Source organism: Numida meleagris, chromosome 23, assembly GCF_002078875.1.
Source record: "Numida meleagris isolate 19003 breed g44 Domestic line chromosome 23, NumMel1.0, whole genome shotgun sequence".
In the NCBI taxonomy this organism is placed as follows: domain Eukaryota; kingdom Metazoa; phylum Chordata; class Aves; order Galliformes; family Numididae; genus Numida; species Numida meleagris.
The window spans coordinates 984294-1009887 of NC_034431.1; the positions used below are offsets into that span (position 1 = coordinate 984294).

At 50.0% G+C, this 25594-nt stretch overlaps 1 protein-coding gene across 5 annotated transcripts in view; it reads right to left on the reverse strand.

Annotated features, from left to right (window-relative positions):
- The window catches only part of ETS1 (ETS proto-oncogene 1, transcription factor), a 69683-nt gene extending 44447 nt beyond the window's left edge, over positions 1 to 25236 (reverse strand). The window contains exons 1-3 of one of the 5 annotated variants that reach the window (XM_021375822.1): positions 25176 to 25236; positions 19411 to 19493; positions 17659 to 17800 (exon numbers count right to left, since the gene is read on the reverse strand). In XM_021375822.1, the coding sequence (XP_021231497.1) occupies positions 17659 to 17800; positions 19411 to 19493; positions 25176 to 25221 (271 nt within the window). In that variant the 5' untranslated portion in view covers positions 25222 to 25236. Of the gene's footprint in view, positions 1 to 15765; positions 15933 to 17658; positions 17804 to 19410; positions 19494 to 25097 lie in introns of those variants that run through there. The other 4 variants (XM_021375821.1, XM_021375824.1, XM_021375823.1 and 1 more) reach the window with 4 other exon arrangements.

Sequence of the window (25594 nt, forward strand, 5' to 3'; positions counted from 1 at the left end):
TGGTTCTCTCTCTCAGAAAGTCTCTGAGGCAGTTGGTGACACGGTGGCAGGGACCCACCAAAGCTGGGCCCAGTGGCTGCAATGGGGCGAGGGGTGAGTTTGGGGCTGCTCACCCCAGGATGAAGCAGGGCACGCATATAACAGAAACCCCCCAAGTGCACTTCAGCTGCAGATGCAAATGTTACCACTCAGAAGTATTTCTAGCTTCTTCAGCGCCGTCTTTCTCATTCACTCAAGGTGTATTTATAGAAGAAAAGTCAGTAGAAATAAAAGAAGCTGTATGAGCTGCCGGGGCCAGAAATGCAGAGCCCGATGCTCGCTCACACAACAGCTGTTTAACCAAGGCAGGCAGCTCAGGCTGTTTGAACACCAGCAAAGCACAGCAGGCAGCGAGCTGTGCCTGAAAGCTCAGCCTCGGGTGCTTGTATTTCCAATTCACCCTCCACTTGCAAGTTCAGTTCCTCACTTTTACAGAAGACCTGCACCGTTGATTCCCTGTGAGCAGCACCCCATCACCCTCCTGATTCCTGCGTGCTTCGCGAAGCCCTGAGCTGTGCTGGGTGCTGCAGGCAGGGCACGAGGGCTGAGCACCCTCATTTGCAACAAACCACAGGAATCTGAGAGGGTGGCTGCAAGAATAAAGCTTGGTCCCTGTTGCCTCCCCCTGCACAGGATGGCGGGCTTGCACCCGTCCTGCCTTTGTGTTGTTTATCCCTTTATATGATGGATAGCAATGACTGAAGGAGAAGACTGTAGAGAGGAGTCTGAGCAGAACGCAGGCTGGCTGTGATGTGCCGGGGGGAGCAGGGTGAGGCTGGGCGAGCGCATGCGTGCTGCTGTGGGGGGAGCAGCCCCACAGCTGGCTGCAGCCTCCTGGCCACGGTGAAGCCATCAGAAAGCACCTGCGGCCCCTCCGGCCCCACCATTCCCCTGGTTAGTGCTTGAGAACCCGCGGTGCTCAGAGCGAGTGCAGCCTCCTGCAGCAAACCACAATCCCCAGGCTGAGAGAGCAGGCACGCAGCGAGGCCGTGGTGCTGAGCCTGAGTGAGAGCTGATGGGGACGAGCCGCTGACACCATGCAGAAGGCTCCCACGAGCGGAGATGCTCCTGGATGCAGCAGAGGAGCTGCTGGCGGGATGAAAATGCTGCAGCAGAGAAGGCATCAGCTGCCTCTCAGGTGTGTGTGCTTTAGCCCTGCTCCCGTGGGCTGATGCATTTGGCTTGGCCTCTCCTGTGAGCGTTACAGTTTTGAGGACTGGCTGAAATCCAACACACCTGTATTGAGGCTCCCTCTCTTCTGGACCAGCACAAATGCCCTAATAAAGATTGTTCTTGCAGCTTGTATGTTTTTTTATTAGAGAAGATGCACACGCTCTTGGCATGCCGGCTCTGTGCTGATCCTGCAGAGCTGATGACACGAAGCCACAGCTTGGTGCTGCATGGCTGCGGGGGGCTCTGAGCTCCCCCAAACTCCTGTTTTGTTTTGCTGGTGTGGTGCACCGCAGCCCCTACATGCAGGACAATGAGGAGTGCTTCCAAGAGCAGCACTGGGGCAACAAACCTCAAAGTGGAGGAAAGGTGGGGGAAAAGAAGAGAGAGGCTGTGGACAGAAATTTCCTCCCAGGGCAGCTGAATCTCTCCTTCGAACTCGACTCCATCCTAGCGACTGCCTTAATTTGTGTTCACTTCAGAGCCTGCAACATGAAAGCCCTGGCTCTGAACTCCAGCTGAGCCGCTCAATGGCTCAGTGTTCGCAGAAGGCATGGAAGGAATCCATTGATTAGTTTCTTCAGCTGGGATGTGACCGTTTGGAGTCCAAGACCTGCCAAACATGACTTTGCCTCAGCAACTGGTTCCTATTTGCTGCTTACAGGCTTCAGAAAAATCTTTCCTCTTCAACATCCAAGACTCACCCTCCTTTTCCATTCTGTTGTTCTTCAACATTAATATCTGTTCGTGTTCTCCCCTGCTGAGGGACGATGCTGGGCTGCGGACAGCAGCCCTCCTGCCATTAATACAGTCAGAAGATTTTGCTGTCGATCGGCGATAACCATCTGCCCTCCCTCCACAAAGCAGCCCAATTGTTTTTCAACAGTTTGGAACAAAGAAAGGACAGGCAATAATGCCACATTGTTCCGGGGATGCTGACTAACTTTGGTTTAAATGAATAATAATTATTATTCACTTAGAGCTGAGGAAAGGTATGAAGAGACCAGCGCCTTCGCTGCAGTGTGGACACAAGCTCTCTCCTAGCTGGGGCCAGCCCTTTCCATTAGCAGGGCCAAATCCACTCCTGCTGAGCCTTTCTGCAAACTGGCAGCTGTGGGCTGTCCTCCAGATGTTGTGTCTGGGACGGCTCCTTGGGTTTGCCCACCTCCCTGCAGCCACCTTGGTACCGCTGGGTGAGCAAAGGTGCTTTCCTGGCCCCAAAACGCAGCCACCTTTGGGGTGAAACACAGCGGCTACGTAAGAACGCAGAGCCGCACCACCCAGCTGTTACGGACAGGAAATGAAGAACACCATAACCAATTAAAACTGCAGGGGGATATTTATGGCAGAATGTAATTAGCCAAATTGGAGCCTTCCCCAAAACTACCATGGGATTTTTAATGACTGCGAGCGGTCAGGGCCTCGGTTTGATGCTTTGTCAAGCAAACAATAACCAGAGGGCAGGAGACAAAAATCAGGAGCAAAGAGGAAGAAAAAAAAAAAAAAAAAGAAGTGTTGTGCAATTCCAGGGAGAAATGGAGACATGAAAGGACTTACAGCAAAGGGTCATTGTTGGAAAGAGCAGCAGCCACCGCTCCAAGAAAGGAAAGAGCAGGGAGGTGGCTCTGGGTGTGGAGGTGGCCCACTGCAATGAGAGGAAGGAGCAAGCAGCTGCCATGACTGTTCCCCAGGGAGATACCTTTCCTGGAATTTAAAATTATATGAGAAATTCTTTCAAGCGCCGTAATAGCTGGGAAGCATTTGAGTGAGTTGGTAAAGGGAGGCTGGGTTAGTAGCCCTGGTGCCAGCAGCCTCCCCTTGCTGGCTAAGCAGCCGGCACGCAAAGCGAGCCCGTTAGCCAGCACGCGTTGCGTGCACGTTGTTGCTGGGAAGGCTCTCACATCTCGTGTGTGTGGCCAGGAGATGGTGACCATCATATAAGCGCCGGCTTCTCCGCCACCCAGATGGCTGCAGCCCCTGGGATCCCGTGGCTGCTCCGTGCCCAGAGTCACGCAGGGTCCCCGTCCTCTGCACCACCTGCCCTAAAAGCAACTTTCTGTTCGTGCCACGGAGCTGCAGACTTCAGTCCCCAGCTCAGCCCCGAGCAGCCCAGCCGCTGCCACAATAACGTCCTCTGATTGCCCTTCGGGCGCGAGCGGAGGAAGCCGCCTCCGAGCCTCCTTGGCTCCTGCTCTCATTAGCTTCCCAGCGGAGATGGCTCACAAAAGCATCTTTGTGGCCAGCGCGGCAGCAGGAACCCAGCGCAGAGCCCCACAGCCACAGCGCTGGTCAGCGCGCCGTGGGTACCTCAATCAGCGCTCTCACAAGCTGCTTAAGCATCTTCAAGTGTCTCCTGCTATTGGTTTCCCAGCGATCCCATGCTGCTTCATAACCTGATTAGCTCATGTGAGCTGGAGCGATGTAATTCTGCCTTGCATTTCGTTGGCGGGGGGTGCTGTCAGTCACTCGTTGCTTTACTGGAATTGCTGGCTGGATGGAAAATCCTTGTAAGCTGTTCTGCAGCGCTGTTTGCTCTCGGTACATTTTCCCTTTCCTCCTCAAGTGACAGCACTGAGTTTTTGGTAAACACGACCCGATGTTTTTGCTGTTTAACTCGTGATACTCACAGTTACCCTGAGCATGCACAGCTAAAACGCATCAAACCTCATTTGTAGGACCTCTCATCTTCAGTCAGATCTCAGGCAGTCTCCTCCGCAGCAGAAATAAACAGCTGAGACTTAAGCAACACATCTCCGCCCGCAGCTTCACCCTTTGTATTCACTGATCTCCAGCAACAGAGGTTACTGAACCCATTTCGGATGGTCCCTGAAATCCCCATCCCTGGGAAACAGGTGAGGCATCACGAAGGAGAGGCAATGGGATCAGCACTAATACCACAGTGAAGTAAACCTGGACAGCTGGATGCTATTCACCAACATTTCTCTGTTCCTTCTACGTTACAGAAACAACAAAAGCCAACACTTCAAGAAATATCAAGCAACAGCCACATTTTGTTTCCATGAAGGTACCAGCACCTTCCAAGGACCGACCATGCAGTGCCAACCCCTAGGGTACAAATTCAGAGCCTGAGAAATAGCAGCCACCAAGAAAACACGCTTGCACACAGCTGGTTGGAAGTGGTCGGCACGGGGGAATCAAACACTGGAGTGCAGTGACCCTCAGGTTAACTCTGGCCAGGACAGAGAGGCTCAAGAGATGGGAGTTTAATTCCTGGTCAATATTTCCACATGACCTCTTACAAACTTCTGTGCCTCCATCTCCCTTGTTTAGAGGAAGGATGCTTTCTCACTTCACAAAGGGACAGCTCTGGGTGGGGACCACAGCAGGGTCAAGCTGCAGAGAGCTTTGAGGGGGCAGCTCAGGACAGATCCAGGATTCCCATCGCCTGTCGTGCAGGACTCCGGTCTTACAGACACCATGCCCAGGATAGCCAAGGTCCCTCCATCCCAAACCACATTCTCACCTCAATCACAACAGGTGCTCAAGTGAAATGTATGGAGATAACTCAGAGACGGGCACAATTTGCCCATGTACACCATGCTTGCAGCACGTGTTTAGGGGAAATTATGGGATGTGGCTGCCAGCAACCAAACCCTGGAGCTGCCCACCCAGACATGGTGCTGGCAGACGCTCCTTGGGTGAAGGATTCTCCCATATAAGTGTTTCAAAGAGCAGAACCCTCGCCCTGCATTGGAAACCTCCTCGCTCCCAATTGTCTCAGCTTGGCAGCCGGGCCTGATAGTGAATAAACGATAGAGAAATATTCCGCTCTACACGTGTTTGGGTTTTTCGGGTGGTTTTCTTGGACAGCGATCCTGGCTCTACAACAATGCCCGTCTTGTTCGGCCCCGCGCTACAGAGCAGGCTTGAATAGATCTGTCTAAAATTATAAGCGGGCAGCCCCTAGGCTCTGCGAGATCACAGGCCACATGCTGGGGCTGAACAAAGGCTCTGCTATTTCCTAACAATTAGCCCAGCTAAAAGGACATCTATCTCCTTCTATTAGAGCCACCACGTGCCTCCCAGTCAGTCCATTGTAAAGCTAATTAAATAACACGCCTCTCTCCCCATGAGGGTCTCCTGATTAGCTCGCCTCAGTCCTAAATCCTCGCCGGTGTAAATGGGCAAGAGACAGCTGGTCGGTAGGGGCCTGCGACTCCGAGCATCGTCACTCATTATGTAGCTATCATCATCACCAGTTATTTCGGTTTTTTAATTATCTTCTGAAAGCTGTTGAATGGAGATGGAGAGATAGAGGGGGCTCGGCACACAAACCGGCTTCTTCCCTCCGCGCTTGCCCCCCGCTTGCAGCACAAGTTGTGCAAGGAGCTGATTTATTTGTGTTTTTGCTGGCTTGCTGGTAGCCGGAGAGAAAAAGTAGACATAAATATTTTTTCTAAATACGTTCTGGGTTAAAGCAAACCTTTTTTCCACACGCTTTTCATTGGGCTAACGTAGCAAAAAGAAAGCAAGCAGGGAAAATCATGTGTCGCACAGCCTGAGCTAAATCTCCTCATTTTTGTGCTTTTCAAGTGGGAAAGAATTTCAAAATTTAGACAAAACCACCAAAAATAACCTGTTAACAAGCGCTTCGTGGAGGTTGCTGTGGCAGGGGTAGGTCTCAGGTGCAGATGAGCTGAAATGCATCTGCGTTTTCAGCTGGGGAGCCCAATTCATGTTTTAGCAGCGCTGAGATGAAACAGAATCTGCCTCTGCGTTGTAACGTGGCGCTTGAAGTTTCCTCCCAGTCTGAAAATTAATTCTGACCACTCAAGAAAATTCATTCAGGCATCACATCTGATATCACAGGAGCTGAATGAAGTTCCCTGACCGGTGCTCGTGGGAAGCCAGGGGCCATCAACACCCACCCCTTGTCCTTGTGATGTCAACCTGTCTCCATGGGGTCAACGCGGCTCTTTCGCAAAGCCCAACGTGCACCTGCTCCAGCAAGCAGCTTCTCCCCCCATCACTCCACCCCAATTCTTCGGGGGCAGCTACGTTTGCAGCACCATGAGCACACAGCCTCACACAACGGCACAAAACTGCTAAATCACTCCAGATGTTCAACACCTTTCCCTCGCCGCTTCCCACACGCTCCCCAGACCCGGAAGCAATACAACATCCCTTTGCCAAGTCTACAGTCAGCAATAGTTGCAAATCTTACCTTTACCTCCTTTAAATCATTATTTTCCACCCTTGGCTATTTAAATCATTATTTTCACACCGAGAACATGGCTGGAAAACTGGAATGTGGGTCAGAAGAATAATGAGCTGATTTCCTGTGGACCTTCAGCTCCAGGACTGCAACAGCTGGACCTGCTGCTCCAGCCAGAGCTAATTCCACCCAATGAAAACAGAAAGACCCTCATCCTCAGCTCTGGTCGTGGGGAGGCAGTGGGAGGAAGGGCACGGAGGAGGAGACAGATCTTGGTTTCGTTCTGATGGGAACAGGGGGAGCTGACTTGAAGCTTGCTCCTGTTTTCCAAGCCCACGAGCTGCCCTTGATGCTCACAGCCATGCTGGGCAGCAGCTGCTGCTGGAGCCTGGGTGGGAAAGTGTTGGGAAGCTTTAGAAGTGCATCAGAGCTTGCCAGGAAATATATTAATTAGCTTGTGTGTGTGTGTGCACATCCACAGGGTTTTACTGTAAAAAGCACAAGGAGCAACTCATTGCTGTCAAAACCATATTTCCCCTATGCTCAGGCAATGCAAACATTTTTCATCAAATAATCAAATTTTACAAGAATACGTCAACAGAGCCAGGTAAATTGTCATTAAAAGACGCTCCATGGTTTGCTTGAAGGCCTACCAGGGGCAAGTCCCAGAGTGGAGCCCAAAGCACAGCTTGCCTGTAACGTAAGAGCACAGTGCCCCACTCCCTGCTCACACTTTCAAACCCAAACAGCCAGGTCTGACTGCTTCACTCATCACAAATGTACAAAAAAGGGAAAAAGCCCCCCCACAAAAAAAAGCCTTGTATTAATTGCCTGCCTCCCCTCACCCAGCTAGTGCCCTTTATCCCAAAGCAATGGGAATGGCTCCGCAAGCCACTTGATTAATAAGAGCCCAGGGGGGAAAAACCGTTTATATAACCTTGTCTTCTCTAAACTTCCTAAGTGCTGTAGAAAGTGGCTGCCCTGGAAACCCAAACTGGAAACGAAAAATATTATCTCTTCCATTTATAAACATCTCCAGTGCTAATGAAGTGAGGAACTGCAGCACCGGGGAGGGGAGCGACAAGATGCACTTGGCAGGCGTGGGAGAGCCCCACTAAAACCATTTCGTCTCAGGTGGGTGCAGAGGGGAAAGTCCTCCCAGCACCATCCGCTGCTAACTGCAGCCTGCAAGGCCCCAGGGAAGGATGTCAGAAGACTGATGGTTATGGAAGGATCTGCTACACCAAACACGGAGACAGACAGACAGCCTCACTAGGTGCAAATGCGGGGGAAAGGAAGACAGGGCGACGTGCAACAAGACAGGAGCAGATTGATGAATCCTAAAAACAGAAGTTCCCATGGCTTGAAGCTGTAGCTCGGATGAAGCTATAGCTTGGATGAAGCATTACATCCTGACAGATGGAAAGGAGGGCACGAGCATCCCTTGCAAACACTCTGTGGCACAAACCAGGCTCCTTCTGTATGCCAACAGAGCTGCTTGAGCCAGTCTGCCAAATAGCCCCTAGCAGTGATCCAGGTTGACCTCTCGGGTTCAACCACCCTCAGCCCTGCAGCCCCACAGGTCTGAATCTGAGAGCAAGGGAAGCATTCTGCAGAACAGCCCAACCTATTTCCCCATTTTCTTTCTATGTTGGCATTTCCCACGGAGATTTGTTTTTGCATCAACACAGGCAGCAGCAGAAAAAGCTGAGCTTTGCCTGGAAATGTTTGGTTTTCACTTTGACAAAATATTGACGATTTCTGCAGAACAATCCGTCACTTTTTCGCGGTAACAAATGAAAAGGAAAAGTCAAAAAGCAGCGTTTCATCTAGGTAGGGATTGAGCTGACACCTAGCCTGGAATTCAGCACAAGCGTAAGGCAAAGCAGGCTACCAGGCTGCCTCGTTATCCTGTCACTTTGATTACTGTGAAGCAAGGGAAGCTGCTACTACTTTCATGTAGTAGCTGTTTGCCTCGATACACAACAGGAGCTGCCAGACAAAGGGAGCATCTGGTCTGGTAGGGCTGGGCAGTGACTAGATGCAAAGCAGGGAAGAGAAGGTTTGATTGTCCCTGGAGATGTCTCCCAGCAGACGCAGGTACCCCAGGCTTGCAGCGTGGTGAAGAGCTGGTCCAGGGCAGGACTGAGATGCCAGCTTTATTTCCATCACTGCTTTCCATAATTATTCATGGCTCCTGAGCCTGCAAAACTAGGCTGAAGTCTCCAAAGTGCAGGCTCTTCTACGAGATGCCTGGAACTGACCAAATTAGAAGTTTTCCATGAGCAGGCTCCCTTGGGGCTTCTCCTCCTTTTTTTCCTATTCTACCTCAACGCTGACATCAGCCTGGCCAAACTGAGCGCCCTCTGCACCCCTTGAACTTAGGATGTGGAGAGTGAATCATATAAACCAGGGAGAAAAGCATTTCAGACGCCTGAAAAACCATCATCGATGAGAAGTAGCTTGGGCCATTACTTCCTAAAATCACGTCTCCACTTCGGTGGAGCAATTTATTTTGCTACATTGCGCTTGCACTACGGAAAGCACAAATAACTAGAAGTGTTTTTGCCATGTACTGCTGCTCACACTGCATATGCCATGTCAGCGGCCTTGTTTCCCTTTCCAGGAAGGGAAGTCATGTCACGAACTGTTGATCCTTACTATATGACTTTTCAGTGCGTGTACCCAGTACCCCAGCTGAAATCAATGGCAGCGTTCCCACGTAGTGGGGCGGAGGCAGCCCCTTTCCAGGCAGGCTGCAGTTAGCTTCAGGGTTAAAGGCCAGATCCTGGTCTGGAATCCTCACCTGCCCTTGCAGAGCATGGTGGAGGAAGGAGAAACACCAGAAGAGGAGCCCTGCCTCTGAGAGAGAAGGGGACCACAGCCCTCCAGATACACTTCTCTAAGGCTGGACCAGTGCCGACTGGGAATCTCCCAACATCAAGAACAAACTCACATGCAGATCCCACCCCAAGCTTTCCCTACGCTTCCTGCAAGCCAATTGGAGGCCAGCAAGCCTCCCACTGCAGCTCTTCCGTGGCTATTCCATTCACTGCAGAGAAACATTCTTCCCAAGGTTCACACACAACCTCGTTAGCCCGGCCTGCTGCCGGAGGCAGCCAGTATTTAATTCATTGTGAAACAGCCAACAATTGACCCACTGCAACTTTTTCAAAGCCTATTGATACAAAACCCCACAGGGGGAGGCCCATCCGGAGGGCTGTGTAAACTCCAGCACGTGTTCAGCAGGCTATACATAGCTTCAAGGGGACGGTCACACCGATGGCTTGGTATTGGTTAAGATGACTTTTTGCTGGGTATTTCTTTTTTTTTTTTAAAGCAATATTGAGCACTTGTACAACACCGCTCTCCAGAGACTTCCAGCCAGTTGCCCGACCTCGATGAATTAAGCATCGCAATAAAATGTGCAATTAATTAATCAACTGCATCTCCAACACGAGAAACTGCCACGCTGTGGCTACAGGCAGCCTTGTAAATGGTTTAGACATCTCACTCTGGTGGAAGCCAGCACAGTTTGGATGTCTGAAGACTTTCTGTTATGTTATGTAGCCAAGGTCTTCCAAACCCCAGCTGTTAGACCCAGTGACCTCAGTCAGATGTGCAAAGGGATGCCATCCCTTATAGGATTTCAGGGAATATTGGACCTAATTCCATCCTTCCTACCACGTGGCTCTGAGCACAGCGTTCCTCCTTCCTGCTCCTCATCTACCAGCCTGCATACAAGCTCTCTGAGCTGCACATGGCACGGGATAGCTCAGTCCTCCTGAAGGTGTCTATCTGCTCAAAATACTAAGACAGACAGACAGGCCATCCTCAGACATCTCGCTCCCCTCCCCAAGTGTCTGACAGCATGGTTTCTCAGATTGAAGTGATGCAAATAGCTCAGATAAGGCTCAGATAAAGTATCTGAGCTCTCAAGGGCTTATCTGAGCTGAACACCAGCTCCAAAAATTCTGAAATTTGCCCTGTGGGACTATCTCCATACAGCCTGATTGCCATCTGAAGCTTCGGCCTCCAGAGGCTGCAGGAACAGCTCCTGTTCAAATGCATTCTTGAGATAGCGGGGTGGGACACGGCAGGTCTGCAGCACTCCCCTATCATCGCTATCTGGGGATTTGCCTTCTGGTGGGAACACTGCAAGAGCCTGGCTGACGGCTCAAGGAACCGGTGACGGCACCTTTCACCGCCAACGCTTTCACTGTAACAGATGAGGTAAAGCCTTCTTCAGCAGCATCACTGGAAAGATCACTTTACCCCGGCTACAAAGTGCTTGATGCTGTTTCTCCCTTTCAGCTGTGCCTCTTTGGGGTAATTGCTAGCAGAGGGAAGGCTTGCAGGGAGAACACAGACACAGGGTGCCAAAGTTCAGCTGTGCGCATCTTGCTAAGAATGGGGCTCCCAAAGCAGCCTGGATGCACCGAGGAGCTGGGTGCAAAACCCATCTGGGCTTCACTGCAGATCTGTGCCTGGCAGGGTGCAAAGGGGGTCAGCAATCACAGCATGGAGCTCTGATGAAACAGACTCTCAGTGATAAACATTCATGCTTAGAGAATCCAGCCTTTCTGAAACTCAAGGAACTGCAGCAGTCTTCAGATGTGTGAGATCAGGTAGCAAGTATCCGTTTATAGTGGGCAACTCAGACTGCGATAGGAGACAGGGAAGTCCAAGGCCAGGCTTAGAGAGAGTAATTGGAGATCTTTGTAAAGCTGGTACAAAGGGCTATTAGCTCACTTACACCTGGGCTATAGCTATTCTCTGTCCTGCAGGAGCATCAAGGCTCCCCCGTTCCGCGAGCAGATCCCCTATGCTGAGTGTTTGACAAACACAGGAGTAAAAGAAAATATGAAGGACTCCGTCCCGAAGGGTCTGCAATCAAGTCAATGGTAATCTTACAATTATACACCTAACACAATTCTAAAAAGAATGAAAAGCCCTCTGAAAACTGTTCAAAGGTCTGCAGACATTACCCCCAAATCTTGCTGATCCAAGCAGAGAAAGATTTCCTTTCTGTAGACGTTTGCAACAGCCAGGCAGAGTTCTCAGGCAAGAATAGCTATGAAATTCTGTAGGATGGCTCATAAACCGTAAGAAAAAAAAAACCCACTTAATTTCCTACTAAAAATTCCCAACAACTCATTCCCAAAGGGCCAGCATGCCAAAGGGCCGCTGCAGAGCGCTGGCTCCCCTTCCACATCAGCACTTTGCTCTGGCCAAAAACCAGAGAGCGGGGGGAAAAGCACGTGAGCTCCGAGCTCCTCAGCTCAGCTGTGTTGGCAGCACCAGGGTTAACCACGGCAGCACCCTGTAATGCAATGATTTCTGGTTTATTTCAGCAGGGGAAGTGTGTCCCAGCCTGATTAGCCCAATGGTTTCCTCTTTTCCCATAACCTCCAGACCCCCATGGCCTAAGTGTTTACTTTCTGAAATAAAAAATCTGCTAGTGTTTTTCTTTTTTCGGGGCATGTGTATTTTGGGAGGATTCGGGGGGAGGAAAGTGGAGAGGGGGAGTTGAATGGGATGGGAGGCTTGCATACACCTCCCTTCTCTCTCCCACCCCTCACCCTCAGCTCCTTTCCAGCTGCAACCTCTGAGCTGAGACTTCTGGCTTCAGTGCAAGAGAGGGAGAGAGAAACGTATTAATGAGAGTTCAGTCTCTTGCTTCAGCAGCTATAAACACAGTGAACATCTGGAGGGAGAGAGAGGTGCTTCACGCTGCCAGGAGCTGAAAGAAACAGGCTGTTTGCAGGGTCCCAGCCCCCCATGCTCCCCACGTCCCCTTCTGCCTGTCGTGCACAGACCCACGCTGCTCTCCCAGCATCGCCCAGCCACAAATAGAAGCTGGCTTCGTGCTGCCCTCCCGGCTCCATGCCAGCACTGAGCCCTCTGAGGGCACTGCTGTGGGAAGGGCTGGCCACGTGCAACCCCAAGTCCCTGGAGAGGTGCTCAGCTGCTCAGTGCCCCCAGAAGCAAGCGCTCGTGGGTTCCAGCACACTTCTGTAGGCAAACAAGGTTGGGAAAGCACAGTGATGTATCTGTGCTTTGTGTGGCCTTGCCCAAGTAAGTGTAGGGTGGCACAGGATAGCCTCCTCCTCTGGATAAAAAAATGGGTGCACTCAGAGGGTGGTTCACTCCATCCCTACAGAAGGATCCATGCTACTCCAAGACCAACTCAATGTGAGACATCTGCAGTCACCTGCAGAACAGCCCATCACTCCGTTCCTTTCCTCTTGAACTCTACATCAAGTGAGCCCTTCCCCACAGCATGCCAAAGCTGCCAGTACTCCTGCTCATATTTCTGATGCTTCTGGTGCAGTGCCTTAAGAGCATCTGGACTTTTCCCTCTTGTTGAGCTTTAAATCCCCTTTCATAAGGTGGCTCCTAGCAAATCTGCAGGTATCACCTCCCAAAAAATGTAGAACAGTTTTCCAGTTTTCACCCAGCACCATCCCCCTGTTCCGAGCACGATTCATCCCCATGCAGGCAGCAGCTGATCCCCAGCTGACACAAGCCTGCAGCTCAAGTGGGAAAAGAGCTCAGTGCTCATTCTCTGGTGACAACCCAACGTGCAGGGACCTCCCTAGGGCTTTGTCTCTGAGAGGCAAGACAGGGATTTTTCTAGGGTCAGGCAGGAAACAAATCGAAAAGTGAAAGCCTGGATTTTTGTCATTCCCTTGCTTCAGTGCAAATAAACCTCCCCAAGTGCTGACTTGCAGCAGGTTACAGCAGGGGACGTAGAGGGAGTATACCTAGATATCACAGGGTCACCTGCGCACTCTTTCTTCACCTGCAGAACAGTGAGGATCCACACAAATCAGACACCGATTACTTCCCACTAACCCGAAGAGCAAACCAGCAGCAGCTCAGCATCCTTCAGAGGACCCCTGCAAAAGTGCCAGGAGACACAGACACAGGCAGCCCGTGGCTTTGCAATTCATTCACAGGGCACAGAGGGATCTTTTCTCTGCCGCTAGACTGAAGCAAGTGCCGTTAATGGAGAAAATTGTGTCTGCCCTCCAACAAACCCAGAGCTCCCATTTATAGTAGGTGTGACATGACTTGAACTGTAGTCAATGAAACACCCAAAGACTGCCAGGAAGAAAAAGGGTCAAAGAAACTCATTCTAGCCAGGCTATAAACAGTGCCAGACCCCAAGGCTTGTGAGAGGCAGCGCTGCCGTGCCGGCTGGAGGATGACAACAGAGCCCAGCAGAAAGGCCTCATTCATCCCTTGGCAGAGCTGCAATGGGACACCAGAGAAGAATCGGGGTGAGCTATGAATTTGGGGGAATGAGAGGCACTGGGCTGGGCAGAGGCATCTGCACGGAGGATTTTGTTCGTGGCTTTTATTGAGCCTTGAAACAAATAGCATCTGCCACCTCGTCCCTCTCTGTAGTGGCTCACTGCTTTTTCCACACACTGCTGTTTCCCTTCACCTTCTTCCACGCTCTCCCTTGCCCACTCCTCATTTATTAGGGAAGGAGAGGACAGCTGGGCCGGGCCTTGAGCTGCATGAGAAGTCCTGCAGGGTCTCGCAGCCGCAAGCAGATGTGCGTGCCCTGCGAAGAGACGCCCATTCATCTCTGCAGAGAGCGTGCGGGGGAGGCAGCAGCGCAGGGGAGGGGGGAAGTGTTGGAGGAGGCTGAGAAAAGGAAGGAGGCCACAGTTAAAAATAGGATAAAAGGACATGAAAAAATGCAGATTTTTTTTTTTTCCCCTAAGCTTCACTTGGAAAATGTGCTGCAGCTGGAGAAGCCATCGGGCTGAGCCTGGTCAGCTTTCACCTTCCCCCTCCCCAGGCTCCCTTTCCTCTGTGCATGGGCCTGGAAGACAGCCCAGAAAATGCTCACAGAAACAGCTTTCCTCTGGGGATCTCTACCAGGACCCAGGAGGAGAAAGAGCAGGTCTCGTGGCAAAGGAGGGCAAGGTGGGGAAAAGCAGGAAGAGTTTGCACTGGATGCAGGCGGTCCCCACATGATTTCTGCCTGCAGTGCAGTCCGAGCTGAGAGTGGGGCTTGGAGAAAGATCACAGCCAGAGTTAGCGGGGTGGGTGCAAAGGAAGGGCATCTCCACGTGGTGTGGGGCAATGCAATGTGCTGCAGTGCTTTGTTTCAGCTCCAAAGGCTTTGCTTTCCTGCCAAATTCCAGCATGACACCGCTGCGGCCCAGCCTGCAGGACCCAAGACAAGACGCCCATCCAGCACCAGGGAGTTGGATGCAGGTCTGCATTAGGGACACACTGCCCCCAAGCTAACAAACTCTTCTTTTGTGGGCTGAGAGATAATGTGGCCAGACAGTATGAGCCACAGACTGGGGCAGCCTGTCCTCTCTACACTGTGCCCTCCTACAGCACTGGGTGCTGGGGGTCAGCTTATGGCAATTCCTTCCGTTTGTGACTGCGTCTCGGTGCCGAAATCAGCAGTGTTGCTTTCAAAGCATCAGCCAATGAAGCAGGGTCAGACCCACAGCTCTAATCTCTCCTCTAGAAAAGGTTTTCATTTCATTCCTCGTCTTGCAGAACTCAAACCTATTTGTTTGAGAGAAAGCAAATTCACTCATCCAAAGGTTCCTGTAGTGTCCAAAGTCCAGGAGTGCCTTCAGTCCAAGTGTGCTAACTCAGCACAACAACCACCAGAGAAACTTCTTCCGCTAGAGGCATTTCATCCTTCTCCTGCCATTAACAACAGTTTTATCTCCCCTATCACTAAGCAAAATAAACCAGTTCATAGTGAAGGGGTTGTCAAAGTGACCTTGGCTCAAAAAGACAGCGCAGCCAGGACAATGTCATTGCTGAAATTACAATACTGCTATCAAATATTCTCCTCCCCTCCAGTTTTGTGCCTAACCTTGTATCCGCCAAAAAAATATTACTAAAGAGTAATATTAGGATACTATTGCCCTAAGAATTGACAATCCCAGTGCTAAGTGTGACAGCATCCTTTCAGTGGCCTTGCTGCTTCAGGCAGACGCGCAGCACCCTTGATTTTGGGTCACCAGATAATGCAACTAACAAGCAACAATCTCTACGTCCCTATTCCCACAGAAGCCAGTTTTCATAAGCAGGCAGATCTTACCAGTTGCTTTCTAACACCTCTGGGACGCGCCCTTTGCTTGCTACCGACCCAATCATGGCTGACTCTCAGGGCAGTCGCAGTCCCAACCCGTGCGCTGCAGATTGAGACAGCAAGCTAACAAATAAAAATGGCTATACACTACTTCCAAATTCTTGTTGTAACGAAAATACAAAATAAAACCCACCTGTCTTCTTATCCTTATCTCCAAACTAAATCCACATCAGGCTTTTCTTTATACATATCACCAAATAATCTTAGCAGACTTCAAGCGCAACGTAAATAAACTCACCCGTGCTTCAAAGGCAAAGTATCTTTCAACAAAGCCAAGCAGCTCTATAACTTGTAGAAGTGTTGCGGGTTTCTGTTGCAAGAGGATATATTCACACTTGCGTTTTCCTTGTTGATTTGTTTCTTTCACCAACATCAAGACCATGAAAACCAAAATAGCCTCCAGTATACCAGAAGAATAGATGACAAATGCACACCCAAAACACAAAGGAGAAATGAAAGACTGTTCCTAGCAGTATATACAAATGAGAGTTTCCTCTCATTTAAAATTAGAAACTGCTCTAGACTCTGAAAAAAAAAAAATGGCAGAGCATTAAAATAATAATAATCAGAGAAAGAGTACCTCGCACTGCAACAGGAAGAAATGAAACGTAATTCTTAGGTACTGCAAGAGAAATAGAGGCCTGTCCTATAAGTCCCAATGTATCCAAAGTTGGACTCAAACCTGTTGAAGACAATGACATCTTTTTTTCAGTGGGCTTTGAACCAGGCTCCAATCTCTGCAGCAAGAAATTTCACAGACCCAGCATGGGGTAATGAAGATCTGGGTTACAGATATGTTGGTCCCTGGAGAGAGCGCTTTCACAGAAAAGGAGAGAGGGTATTGAAAAAAAAAAAAAAAAAGAAAACACAAAGAAAACTTTCCAGGCACAGATTTGCAAAATGTTTGAGTAAATCCAAATGCTGCAAGAGCAGATTTCATCAGAGCAGAGTTGACATCATGCTGAGAGAGGTCACCCACAGGAGTTGAGCAAAATAGCTGAAATAAGAACGGCTGGGAATAGACAGCGGAGTTTTTCTCCAGCCACAGCTCTCTGTTCATCTCCAGCTAACACACAAGTGTTCACCAAAGGAAAAAAGAAATTGAAATGCCTGAATATTTGCCAAGGAGAGATTTCAAATTGTACATTTGACCGCAACAGTCACTGGTTCTGCTGAACTCTTTAGCTGCAAAAAAGTCTCTAAACATCAGGGCTTTTCCCCTCCCAAGGGGCCAATGTGCATAACTAACAAGCCGGGAACAAGTCACAGAAGACCAGCACATGCCATGCAAAAGCTTACATGGGATTTATGTGCTTCACGATAGGCTTATGTGGGACTTAAGTGAAACATAAACTTCATATTGGCCCTTTGCAAAGGTCACATTCATGCAACTCGAGCTCTTTCACTTGGTTTTGCTGTTGGCCTGTGCCATGGTGTACCTGAGCCCTCTCTTTTGCCACAGAACAGCTGGGAAGTGAGACCTGGTGGCACACATTCCCAAAGCTGAACCATCGTGCTGCGGGCAGGGGAGCCTCCAAAACAGTGGCACAGGGGCAGTGAACACAGCACGCTGCAGGGGAAACGGGGCTTGCACCAAAGTCCAAAGCTCTTTGCTCATGTCACATCTCTGGGTACAGATCCAGAGCCGTGCGCTGTCAGTTATACGAGCAGCAGCCCAAGCTGCAAGTTCTGCTTCACAGGTTGAACAAAGTGCGGGGCAAGAATTAGTCACTGGTGATTTTCTAACGACTTTCAAAGTATGAATGCGTTACAGAACAGCATCATCTAGTCAAAGCCAGTACGTTAGTTTAACTGTAGGCTGTATCGCAACCAGCCAACCCTGACAGCACAGCACGGCCATGCCCTCCAGCTGCGGTCACTTTAGCACTGAATGCCTCAGCACCACCATCCCCAGGGGTGAGAGGAGACAGAGATCCAAAATCTCTGTAACAGCAGAACTCAGGCTCAGGAGTCCGGGCTCCCCTTCACGGAGGCCTCATCACCCTTCCAAAGGAACCAGTTCTAGGCCGCACACACGAAACTGGGACATTAAACCTGCCCATCACCAAGGCCCACCAACACAGAGAGGAGCAGGCCGGCCCTCCCACGTCCCCCAGAGCGGGGCTCCTACCTGTGCCGTAGTGCTCCAGGCCGGTGGGCACCTCCTGGATGGCCGACTCGTCCCACGGCGGGCAGCAGGCCCTGGGCGGGCAGCAGGCCGACTGCAGCCTGCACGGCATCCAGGGGTCCTCGCAGCAGCTGCCGGCACCTTGCTTCTGGGCAGGGGAGGGAAGCATGTCACCTCAGCAGCAAAACCAGCCCAGAACCAACCCCCCCCCCCCCTCCCCTCCTTCCAGGAGAAAGTCACAAAGCACTTACCTGACCATTCAAGTGCAAAATAGCAGCCAGAAAGACCGACTTGAATTGTTATAGCCAAAAAAAAAACAAAGCGTGGAGGCAAAGACCTGCAGCTGAGGGAGCAGCAATCCCCACCCCGGTATTAAACCCTCTTCCCGGGTGAAGCCCTGTGCTGAGCCCAGAACTACCCCAGCTGAGCAGCCAGGAGGACACAACGAAGTCAGAAAACCTGTTGTAATGTAACACATGTTATTTACATATATTTATCTACACATACAAATTGTGTGTGTTATATGGGCAAGTAGATGTATGCATGTGTGTAGTTCTAGGTACAGTTGTCACTACTGATATGACGCTTTTATGTGTGTAATATGTATGCTCATATATAGAGATATGGAAATAATCTCAGGATATCACTAGCATTATGTATATACACACTCATTACATGTGTCTTTACGGGTATATCCACCATACATAAATACATACCGCATGTGCACACATAGATGTATATGCACACGTACTATGTTATAGATTTTTACAGATGTATGCCACATACATGTATACGTCAGTAAAATAACAACATATGCATACATGTAGTCATACATGTAAATAAATTCAGGATGTTTTCAGTCATTCATTTTTTATTATTAGTCCCCCACATGGAAACAGTTTTGCTTCATTTCCAATCAATGTTTAAATGCCAAATGCATTCTTGGAACCATTTAAAAGGAAGATATTGAGCCGTGTTAGACATTTTTCATGTGTCACAGTGGCCTTTTCTTCCTAATTTGGTGATAATTTTGCTTTCTAGCAAGTCTTCTGTATCCCCTGGTGTCCCAGCTCAGAGATACAGCTTACATCTGACCTTGTCTAGGATCTTTAACACTAGCTGTCATTTCTTTGGAGAAACGTCCATTGATGTGATTTCCTAAATAAAGGTCATGTACAAACATAAGGTGATCAGCAGCATAAAGAGCATGCAGTGCTCAGCTCAGGAGCAGCACTAGGCACTCTCAGACCCGTCCCACAGCTGCTGATATCCATATAGGCATGCCCAGCGCCGCATTATAATGCGTATTTTATACAACCACCCAGCAACAGCACAAACAAAAAGGAGCTGCCATCGGAGAGGAAGCCCGGTATTTATCAAAAAACTCCAGCCAACCCCACCAAAGCTTTTCCAAAGCCAGGTCTGCTTTGTGCTGATGCTGCTGCATTCATCCACAGCAGGTGAAGGTCAGCGTGGGGAGCGGAGGCTGCAGGACAATGGTTACCCTAACAATCCTCCTCTGACGACAAGCACAGGAAATCCGATGCAGCAATCCTATTTCCAGCTCGGGTTTGCAAGCTTGAGAGGTTGAGATAAGCTCTTGGCCTTTGGACGCTGCTCTGAACTACATGAAACCTCGGGATGATTTAGCAGTCAACACCAAGCCGTGTCAGTGAATGGTCTGCCATTGTCACAGCAGCCAAAGAGAAAAGCCACTGCTAGAGGCAGAAAAATAACCCCCATCCCCTTTCTTACCATCACTCCAGGGCGAGCCAAAGGATAAGGGCCCGTGCTGCCAATGGTTGTGTCCATGTAGTAACTCATCATCTCTGAGGTGCCTGCAGAAATGAAAACAGACATCAGATGCTCTGCTGCTGAACTCTGGCGTGGCATAAAAATGGATAGCCTCAGCTAGACCTGCTGTAAAGCCTGTGCTTTCTCACAGCCGTGTAAAGGTAGCACCAGGCTGCCAATCTCAATGACTTAAAGCAGGAAAAGTAAAAGGAAAAAAATCTATATTAATAATTGGTTTTGCAATTGGATGCATATATACATCAACAATGCAAACACAAATCCATTTGTGTAGACTGAGGGGAGCTGGACAATGCTGAATGAATTATTGCCTGGAAGCTGATGGAGCTGCTCAGAGGGTGGATGAGATCATATTTCTTTTGCTGTAAAACTGGTGGGGAATAGTTGCTATTTTCCCCCCCCTCCAATTAATTGAGAGCATCACCTTTCCTGCGAAAGTTTCATCAGCACCAACTCGTTTCACCAAAAAAAACTTCTCATTACTCAAGAAACATCTTCTGTTTGCCTAGATTGCCATTGGTTCTCTGTGCTAGAGCTCTCCCTTGCACTGCTGAGACCAAGGTTCATATTCTGCCATTCCTATCATGGGATGTACTCCTCTGAGCATGTCTTCCCACCAGTGCTGCTTGCTAGATGCAATTTTAAATCACTAGTTAGCCGTCGTGCATAGCTAAGGCCTAGTTCTGCTTTCTAATAGGTAGGCGCTTCTCATCCTCTCCTTCAAATGCACAGCAGAGAACTCTGAATGCACTTTCTGTGTTTTGCAGGATACAACTTAAAGGTGCTGGAAATAAAAATGGCAGTGGTCTGAGCTCAGAAGGGCTCACTCAGGCAGGGTACAACTTGGAGCTAAAGGGAATCACTGTTTTCATCATGTTGCCCAAGAGCTAGAAGAGCTGCTGTGCTCTCACCTTTCTGAGGACACAGCAGCTCCAGATCCTCTGAAATACACGCCCGTGTATTTCTGCAGACCTCCTGTGCTACCAACTGTGACTGCTGCAGATGCAAACGTTCACGCAGGCCATCCTCCAGAGCCAGCACGCCCAGGTTTCCATCAGCCTCCGCCTCTGCTCTGCACCCACAGCTCCTGTGGGCACTGCAGCCTCCCCACCTCCCTGCTCACAGGGCTGGGGCTTGGCCGCTGTTAGCAAACACCCAGCAAAGGCAGAGCCTGCCCCAGCTGTGCCTCACTCACCACCTCAGCAACCAGGGACTGCAGATAACGTCTCCCACCACGCGGTGTGACTAATGGCCAAATGTGAAACACCTGCATGTATACGCGTATTAAATTATTATCATCATTTCCTGCTTATTATTACTAACTTTTGCTCTAACACCAGCATTATTATTATTATTATTATTTTACTTCTCTTTTTAATTCACAAAACTGAAAACTACCAATGTGCTGAAAGAACAACGGGCCTGTTTCTCCTTGTGCTTAAAGCAAACCCAAGTGCACACGTCTTGCAAGTTGCTGTGGCTGAGAAGCCTTAACTGATGTTAGCATCAGAGCACGCCCTCCCAGCCTGCCCTAACCAGGCGTTAAAACACGTTGTCTTAAATCTCACTGCAGCTGGGGAAAATAAAAGAGGGTGCAGAGCACCCATCTCTGCGAGTCAGCCAATGGAGGAAAGTCACTCTGCCCCTTTTGGTCACACACCTGTCCCTCTGGTCCTAGCCTTAAAAGAGCACAACTGCATCACCTCACTGTGGCTGATGGCCCTTGTGCTCCGAAGTTAGGACCTGTGCTGCCAAACTGCACCAGCACGAGACAAGCACTACAGAAATCATCAGGCTGACCCAACTGCCCAGTAGCACAGGCACGTGTGAGAGCAAGGGGTTACAGCAGTGTCACAGCGGTACCACGAGCAGCTCGTTTTGCTGCTTTGCAGCTCTTTGCAGTAGGCAGTTGGGGCTTGGCTTTGTTTTTTCCCTTTGATCAAGTCACCTACGCTGCACACTTCTCACAAACTGCTTTCATGCCTCGCTGAACGTTGTTTGCATTTTTCTCAGGATGCCGTTGCCAACAAAACCTTCCAGTGCGGTGCTGCACACCGATACTCAGAGCAGTACGTGCTTTGGTTAAAGTCTCCTACGCCCAGGACAAGGCCTCAGGCCATAAAGAATATGAACAACATTACCACAGAGCAGTAATGCAGCACCAACAACCCCCTCCTGAGCCCTGTTCTGCAGAAGAGGAACCAGCAGGAGAAGAACTGAGCTCTGCAGAAGTAGGTGCACAAAGCCAGCAACGAGGGGCAAGGCAAAAGCAGAGAAGGAGCTCAGGAGAGCTTGGTGCACACTGATTTTAACAGAACTTCCACCACTTCCCATAGGAAACTACTTCACAGCCCAATACATCTCTCACTGTCAGCAAGTTTCCCTGATGGCTGAGCCATATTTTTTCTTCTCTTGAGCTTCCTCTAATAAGAGCCTAAATAGTTCCTCTCCTCCCCTTGGATGCCATTAGAGGGCTTTAATGACCACTCAGGAGCTTGCAGCTGAGCTAAATTCAATGGCAGCATCCCTCGTGTCAGGTAACTTGGCCAAAATTAAGGAAATCACTGCAGATTTACACCAAGATAATCGAGATCCGCAGCTTGCTGCAAGCTGTTAATAAATAGAGGGGAATCAGAGCCATTTGGTAAAATCCTTAATGACTTAACAGCTTGATTCATTCTTATTGTTTGCTCTTATTATTCCTGTCTTATGGTGAAAACACGTGTGGGAGAAGCAGCGCTTGTTTTGGGGCTTGATCAAGTACCAGCCAAAGCTATTAGACTATTCAGTCATTTCTAAACTTAATTAACATTTTAATTTCATTCCAACGTCCATCCCTCCTCTTTTGCAGGAGAATTTTTAAGAAAATAATTACCAAACTTAGTTTAAAAGGGGAAAATGATTTGTCCTCATGATTAACACACATACCCTTGTAGAAATTAGGAAGGAATTAAAAATATATATTAAATGAAGATGAGCTGTATCTACTGGGTACATGAAGACCCTTTAGAAGAATCCCTTACAGCTTCAAGTACTTTGTTGTCTTAAGTCTGGGGAAAGGGAAGCTGAATGAGACTGCAGCGATTTTCCTGCAGCAGAGAAGACCAGCAGCTCCCATCTCTGCCACATTAGCACCCTGCACACCAGTAGTGTGAGTGGGCAGCATCTGGGCAGCTCTTTGCATCCCTGTAAACCAACAAAATTCCCTTTCCTTGGGGTGGATGGGGATCCAGGAGCATTTAGCCATTTAGCCAGGAGCCATTAGCAACCCCATCAAAGTATTCCTAACTTCAAGTATGGGAACAAAGACTTGAAAAATGCAAAGGATGCAATCGTCCTCCATGGGCTGCAGCATGGGCAGCTCCTGCCCCAGAGTTGCTTAGGGATACCGCTTTATTTTTCATCAAGCAATAATTTATCATCTTTGAGGGGGTGGAGAAAATAGCTCATGGAAATGACTTTGTTCCACAGGGTTTTAACCCTTGGAACCCTGGCACTTTCCAGGCTGCTTGCCAATTCAGTTCTCAGGGGAAAGAGTGTTTGTTGATCTGTTGGCATGTTAAAAACTCATTCAATTCATCAACCCCTGGCACCAGCTTAAAATAAAAGGAGCATCCCTAATGCGGGGACACAAGCAATGGGAAGGATTTTTCTCTTGCTGCCAACTATGTACAAAATATGCTGCTTAACAGATCAACCACCTCCTGCCTCTGCTTTGCATCGGGGGCTCCTACATCTATTATGATTTTGAAACTTTGCAGCATTGTCAAAGGTAACTGAAGGGAGGCCAGGCAGGGCAGTAAATAACACAGCGATGGGAAATAGACAAATGTACTCAGTGTCCTTCTGCATCCTCAGTAAATACTCAGAGGGATTAAATGCCCTCCCTTAGCTCACACAGGGAAAGGGAGGGTGAGAGGCCGAGTACCTGAGCCCTAAGGTGCTGCCTTGGCTCTGCAGCAGTGGAACCACCAACCCTGCAGCGAGGCAGCGCAGCAGGTCGTGCTGAGGAGGGTCTAGGTGGGATGCTGAACCAGAGAGGCTGCTGCCAACAGTCACACTGCTCCCTCTGAGATCAGAGCTGCTATTTGCAACTGCAGGAAGATGTGAATGGGTGGGGGGGTTAATTAGGTCATCTGTTATTCCACTCACGTATTTCCCTCTGTGAAATAATAGACCAACAGCACAGCGTCGTGGGCCGGATCCTCAGCTAGGGCAAAGCAAAGGGGGAAAGAAGAGGGATTGAAGGCCCAGCTATATTGCGTGTTTTACTCCAGACTCCCTGCACGGCCTATGGAAGGATGCTTGGGACCAGCCTGCCCAAATCTGCTGGTGTTTTGAAAATCCCACTAAGCATTAAGTACTCAGCAGCCGTAGAAAGTTAAGAGAAACCAGAGTTTCTCTGTGCCTTCACATGTCAAACATAAAAAGGTGATGATAGCATGGGGGTGCTTTCTGGTTTGGGGATGCACGTGGCACCCTGCAGCTCAGGGCAGGGGCCACACGCAATCCCACTGCTGGGTGCACAAAATGCACAGCAATCCTCCATGGAGATCACAACCCCTGGGTGAGTGGGGCCATTCCTGATGCAAATGTCTGGGTAGCCCTAAATATCTGGCTTGCCAGAAAATTGTTTACAGGACAGGCAGGGGTGAGATCAAAACCCCAGCTGGATTAGAGGCAGCACGAACAGCCTGTAACCAGGAAACCGCCCCGGTCCCAGCCCACAGCCCCCAAAGGTGTCAGTTGACAGCACAGGATGGGAAGTTGATGGTAACGGTAATACCGAGAGAGTGGCCGCAAGCAAAGTGAGGATTTAGGGGCTAATAGGAAGGGGGAAGGCCTGGCTGTGTTACTTGGGGCTGCACAGCTCCCGCTGGCCCTTTTTGGCTGGGCGAGGGGCGCAGGATTTTGCGCATCCCAAGGAGCAGCAGCGGCACAGCTGCACATCCCTATGGCTGCCACACTCAGGGCTCCTGAGCCCAATTCCTCCCATAGGCAAATGCACACAGAACACTCACCTGCGGCATTTTCTGCCCTTTGGGGACGCCACTGCTATAGAAAACATGCGGAGGTGAGGCAGCAAATCCCGCATAGCATCCCTCCAAAGACAGAAAGCAGCCCTGTCTGGGGGGGGGGTGCAGGTCAACTTGCCCGCTCCCTATCTCTCTGCGCACCCAGCTGTGCTGGAGGAGCCAGGAGAGCACCTGGGCCTGGGTACCTTGCTGGTCCCCTGCCCCACAGTGAGCACAAGCAAACCCCCACCCCACAACCAAAGCTGCCGCTCTGGAAATAGAAGGAACTGCAAATGTAAATCCACTGCAAGAATGCCAGGGCGCAGCCTGCTACCTAGATGAGGGAAACAATAATGTTCTCCTAAGCATACGTATCAGCTTGATAGACTCCATCTATAAAAATAAAAAGGATTTTTAAAGGGAAGCATCAGCTCAGACATTCATAAGACACTGCAGAACTATTCGCAAACACACGAATCAGCCACTGGGTGAAACTGGGAATAGAGACAGAGTAAATGCCCAGCAAAACAAACCTTCCATCTATCCTGGAAGCAAACACAGGTACCTACAGCCCACAGCAGCCTTTAAAGCGACTCTCTCCCCACCACCACTTACTACTTATCTGGAAGACCAAGGAAAAAGCTTATGTCCTCCACGGCTCCCCACACTTGTCTCCGGTCTCTCTCCAACTACCTGGTGCTATCCTCTGCGCCGGAGCTGGGGAGGATGGAAATACCATAGTGTTTGCAGCAGGGCCGCCTATTCAAAGGGAGGGGGAGTGGTCAGCCCCGCTCGGGCGGTGGGGAGGCGAGCCCCCCGCGCTGCGCTCTCGCTGGCAGATGTCACGCTGCGACCCTCGCCGTGGGGTGTGAGGTTTATCCAGCCCATTCCCAAAGCTCGGCTGAGGTGCCCCGGCTCTGAGGTGCCTGCTGCCAAAAATTGCTATTTCTTCCTCAAAAGTCCCCTGGGCGCCTCTGGGTTTCCTGCTCCCTTGCGCACAGCAGGCACCGCGGTGCTTCTGGGTGCCCGCCTCACCCCCAGACCCAGGCAGGATCCAGCCGCCAGGCTCCCACTGCCCATTTGCGAACCCCTCGGTGCACGCCTGCTTTCTT